Source organism: Penaeus monodon, chromosome 39 (genome assembly GCF_015228065.2).
Source record: "Penaeus monodon isolate SGIC_2016 chromosome 39, NSTDA_Pmon_1, whole genome shotgun sequence".
NCBI classification, from domain to species: domain Eukaryota; kingdom Metazoa; phylum Arthropoda; class Malacostraca; order Decapoda; family Penaeidae; genus Penaeus; species Penaeus monodon.
The window spans coordinates 3,103,307-3,108,306 of record NC_051424.1 but is presented as its reverse complement, the minus strand read 5'-3'; the positions used below and the strand labels follow the sequence as shown (position 1 = coordinate 3,108,306).

The 5,000-nt window shown below is 36.6% G+C and overlaps 1 protein-coding gene across 1 annotated transcript in view; it reads right to left on the bottom strand.

Moving 5' to 3' along the window:
• LOC119597622 (beta-1-syntrophin-like) overlaps positions 1-5,000 on the bottom strand; it is a 17,580-nt gene that overhangs the window by 11,934 nt on the left and 646 nt on the right. The window contains exon 2 of the mRNA XM_037947214.1: positions 382-520. Coding sequence (XP_037803142.1) covers positions 382-520 — 139 coding nt within the window. The remainder of the gene's footprint in view (positions 1-381; positions 521-5,000) is intronic.

Here is a 5,000-nt window from a genome sequence, read left to right as displayed (position 1 = left end):
AAAAATAAAAAATAATATCTAGCTCCTTAAAAACTAACAGAACTTTATATTGAAAGGACTTTATATCCAACTCTGAAAAAAAAAAACTATAAATCTCTCTTACGTCTAATTCATAAATGTGTCTTTGAAACCATACATATCTTAAACCAAAAGTTCTCCATAGGCCTTCAGAAATTACTACATTGCTAAAATACATTCATAATACCCTAACAACAAAATGATAATAGAAAACACACTGACAATAAAATCCAAAACAATAATATATTACTGTGAAATCTTTACCTTTGATAATAATAATTTGAAACATTTAGCCACTACCTCCTACCACAACTACTAACAAAACAAAACAAAAATAACAAAAAAGGAAAGCAAACTCATTACCTTCTAGTGTAACAACTTTGCCCGCTCGCTTGAGGGCTCGGACGGCCTCATCGTGTGTGGCTTCTTTGAGGTCTTCACCGTTGACGGATAGGATGGCATCACCCACGTAAAGGTTCTCAGTCAGGTCTGCAGCCATTCCCTAGGGTAAAAAGGAAGGTGATTATCTATCTTTATCATTCCCACTAATCTACTGGGTAGGTAGTACTGGTTTACAATTTTCCTTTATTTATTCACTTATATATCATTTACACCTGTTACATTTTTTCTTTTTATATCTCTATCTATTCATTCATTACTATCATATATCATTATCAATATTCACTTTCAACGACTTCTTAACCCATTGGATCCGGATGCTTCACTGCCATCAAAATAAGGGCACTGGGCTTACTTGACTGGCCACTCTGATGGGTGCGTGGCTTGTAGGCTGGACGCACACAATCATGCCCCCCCTTTGCAATGTTAATTTCTCTTTTTCTGCATAAGCATTTTCAACTTTTTGGCCACTTTCCATTGTCAATTTTTGTCATTTGATTTGCTTTGTCCAAATGGTAACAGAATGTTTTCCTTTCATATACTCCATAGCATCTCTCTATGTAATCCATAACTTGATGCAGTAATAATGACAATAAATAACATGCATTTTTTTTTTTTTTTTTATAATATTCAATTTTCTATGATACAACCTGTGCCATCTGTCACAGTGGCCAGGAACCGGATCCTGAGCATGGAAATCACATCCTCCCTGGAGCCAGCGGTCTTCCAGTCGTGGCTAACTGATCATACACACTCATTTATTGGAAATAATGGAAAAGCCTTTCTAAATGCCAAATGAGTCTGATAACCCTCTCAGGGCTTTGTGCTTTTGTGGCACATCATTCCAGTCACCCCAGACTTTAGCCTAAATTCTTGAGATGGCAAGTTCATGTCACCCTGGCCCCCAGCCTAATTCTCCCATAACAGCATGTTCACCTTACCTGGCCTGCAAGCCAGATTTTTTCATGATGTCATGATCATGTCATCCAGATTTTATCTACTAAGTATTTTAAAGGCTGCAATACCCAAATTGTTTCCCAAAACAAAATTTTACTCCTTATCCTACCAAGCCTATTGCCTTTACTTTCATGAAATTGCCAAATCTGGCAGAGGAACTTTGGTCTCCTCCCATACGCTTTCCCTTTAAACCCATTGGATCCAGGTAACTGAGGGCTGTGGGCCAGGCAATGGGAATATGCCATTATGGAAAAATTTGGCTGAGGGCAGCATGAATTATTTCACAGAAAATTGAATAATATTAAAATATTAAAAACTGACACAAATAACACAATGTTAAATCTATTACCATCTTGATACAGCACATCAAACAGACCTTGGAAAATGTCAAAAAATGCTTGTGCAGAAAAAGAGACAATGCAAAGGGGATGCACGGAGTCTTCATACACATATCTGCATGGGTTAGGCCTACAAGCCACGTACCTGGGAGAGTTGCCATTCACTCAACCCCTTGTTCTCAGGCATAGTAGTAGATGCCATGGCATGCCATGGGTGGCATCCCTACAGATGTGACCCATACAGATATATTTGTTTGGCAGACCGCATGGCAACCGAAAAAGCCTGCACACATTGGGTTAAGCCTAATCCCTGGATTTTGGGCCACATGCACCTGGACCTAACAGATTAATTCTTGTGAAAGTATTTACTTTCTGAATACTTGTAACTGTGAGTGTACTGAATGAGCCTTAACTAATATCTCTGAACTAACTTACTATCCTATACTGAACATTATATGTAAAAGTTAAAAGCAGACCAGTAAACTGACAATGGAAGTAACAGTCAAAACATTTCTTGACTTTCACAAAAAGTAAAAACTAATAAACTACAATGTAATTTATAAATAAATAAATAAATAAATAAATAAATAAATAAATAAATAAAAATAAATAAATAATAATAACAGAAATCTGAACAGAAGAGAACATGATTTCTCCAAATCATGTTCTTTGGAAAATATTTTGCAAGACTGTCAGTGACTATATACAGCAAGAAAACTCATTTTAAGGAGGGGGCAAAGAATATTCATATGTAGCGGTTTATATGGTTATCAACATAACCTTTGAATGGTAGATTAAAATGTTAAACAGAAATATCACATTCTACACAATACACTATCCATGAAACAACTCCACTTTCCCATCATATGTCTATTCAAAATATTAAAACAAAACTGACAATCTTAACGGCACTCCCCTGGTCTATGGAATCTTTTAACTTGTATTACATGCAGCAAGAATACAAAACCATACTTTCTATAAACTTACAGTATATCACTCCATTAAGTAAAGGTACAGTACTATTCTGCATCATATCTACATACAAAACCATGAATCCTGAAGCAACAATGTGTGTATATCTGTTTTGATTTGCTTCTGTGCATACTTGCACAATCTCCCTCATGCATTCTCACGAGAGTTAGAATAAAATATTAATCTGTTTATAAAATATGTGCAATCTGCATTTTTCTGTTGTAACATTACATAATCAGGACTGTGGCAATATTGCATCATTAACAGAGAGGTTGCAAAACTTGCAAAACAACCAGCCACAAGAGACTTAAATGGATATAACAACAGGCCATATTATTACAAAAGAAAAAAAAATCTATGACTCCTGCTGCTACTGCCATCATTATCCTAGTTCTTATCAACATATCATTATCATCATTTTTATTCAATAATCATCATTACCCCATTTGTTTGATTTCTTTTCTTCCTCTTCCCCTTTCTCCTCCTCTCCTCTCCAATTCCTCTCTTTCCTCTGTTTTTCCTCCTTCCCTCCTCCACTCTCCTCTCCTCTCCTCTTCCTTCCTCCCTCCCTCTCCTCTCCTTTGCTCTTCTACCCTCATCACTCCTCTGCTCTTCCTCCTTCTCCTCTTCTCTTTCTTCCTCACTCTCCTCTCCTCTTTCTACCTCCTTCTCTGCTTTCTTCCTCCCTCCCTTTTTCTTCCTCCTTCCCCTCTTTCTTCCTCCCTCTCCTCTCCTCTTCCATCTTCCCCCTCTCCTCTTCTCTCCCTCTCCTCTTCTCTCCCTCTGCTCTTCCTCCCTCCCCTCTCCTCTCCTTTTCCTCCATCACCTCTCCACCTCTCTTTAAAGTAGTTGGAACAACTGATGTTTTATGTAACATATATTTTTTTTTATTATACACAACAATAAAATTTAGATGCATTTATAAGTATCCACATATATAGGTAGTGAAAAGATAATGATATACCAGGTAATTATCTGAGATACATAATAATATGTTGTGTGGAGGGGGAATAAGGGAAAAGCTGAAGGATCTGGCTGGATGCTATATATATATACCATCCAGCACCAGGATGATTACTCCCCAGTTACTACATTTCCTTCACAATAAGAGTAAGGGCATGGGGGTGGCATCATGGGTGTGGCTGAAAGAAACTTGCCAAACAGAACCAGCTATATTAGTAAATATTACATATGCCTCATACATAAGGAAAAAGCTACAGGAAAAATCTAGCCATTTTTTTGGCAGAGATACCACAATTGTGGCGAATACTGCTGGTTGTACACTGTACAATTAATCAGGCTTAAATTTGGGGTTAAACTGTTCATCTGTGTGATGTAATGTTCACATCATGGCATCAAAAATCCCCTTCAAATGATGTGAACCTCATGTCATATTACCATTATACTCTAGAAACAATTTAAATGGTCTGCTGCATGTTTGATGTAATAACAAGTAATAAGTAATAATTTGAGGTTTGAGGCCAATGCTCTTGTGACTTTACTCAAACTGAGCTAAATCATTCCTTTGTGCAAGGAATGGCTGGGGTTACAACCATTGACAATACACAATTTGAAAATTAGTTACCAAGAGTGTAAATAAAGCATGTTACCACTGCACTACAAAGCAATGAGTCTAATTCACCAGGATCATGGATTCCTCTTGTACACGCTGTCAAAAATGAGCTGGCTATTTTTTTATTATCTTCTTTGCAATGAATGAGAGGTATTCAGTGTCAACTACTACTTCTAGTACTGTCTAGCAAGCTTCCACCAGCCACACCCACCCTCCCCAATCCCAGACTTAAGCCAGAGACCATTGTCACTGGCTGTACCTAGGTATAATTAGGGAAGCCAGACCGAGAGTGTTCTCTGCCTTGACATTACCATTTTTTCAAAGATAGTGATGATATATAACCTAAGATATTTTGTTAATATCACTATGCACTCATATCTATATTAAAAGCACTCTGATACCAGCCTGGTATAGTGTATTTGTAAGATAAAATTTGTAAGAATTGGTCAGAAAATGTTATTATTGTTACTGATGTTATGATTAGTAAGTTATTTAAACCCTGGTAACATTTAAGACAAAGAAATAATAATAAGCACTTGTTGAGGCATCTACATGTAAATAGAATAAATAAACTTATATTACAGTAGGCATGGAATGTATTCTTGCCGTCTGTGCCAAATGGGTTAAACATCTTTTTACTTATATACACATAAATGCATGTTTTACTCCTTTAAAGGATAAGTGTATCTTTTAACTTTTATGCTAGGGTAACTGTAGCAAATTTTTCCAACTTTTAACTCTGC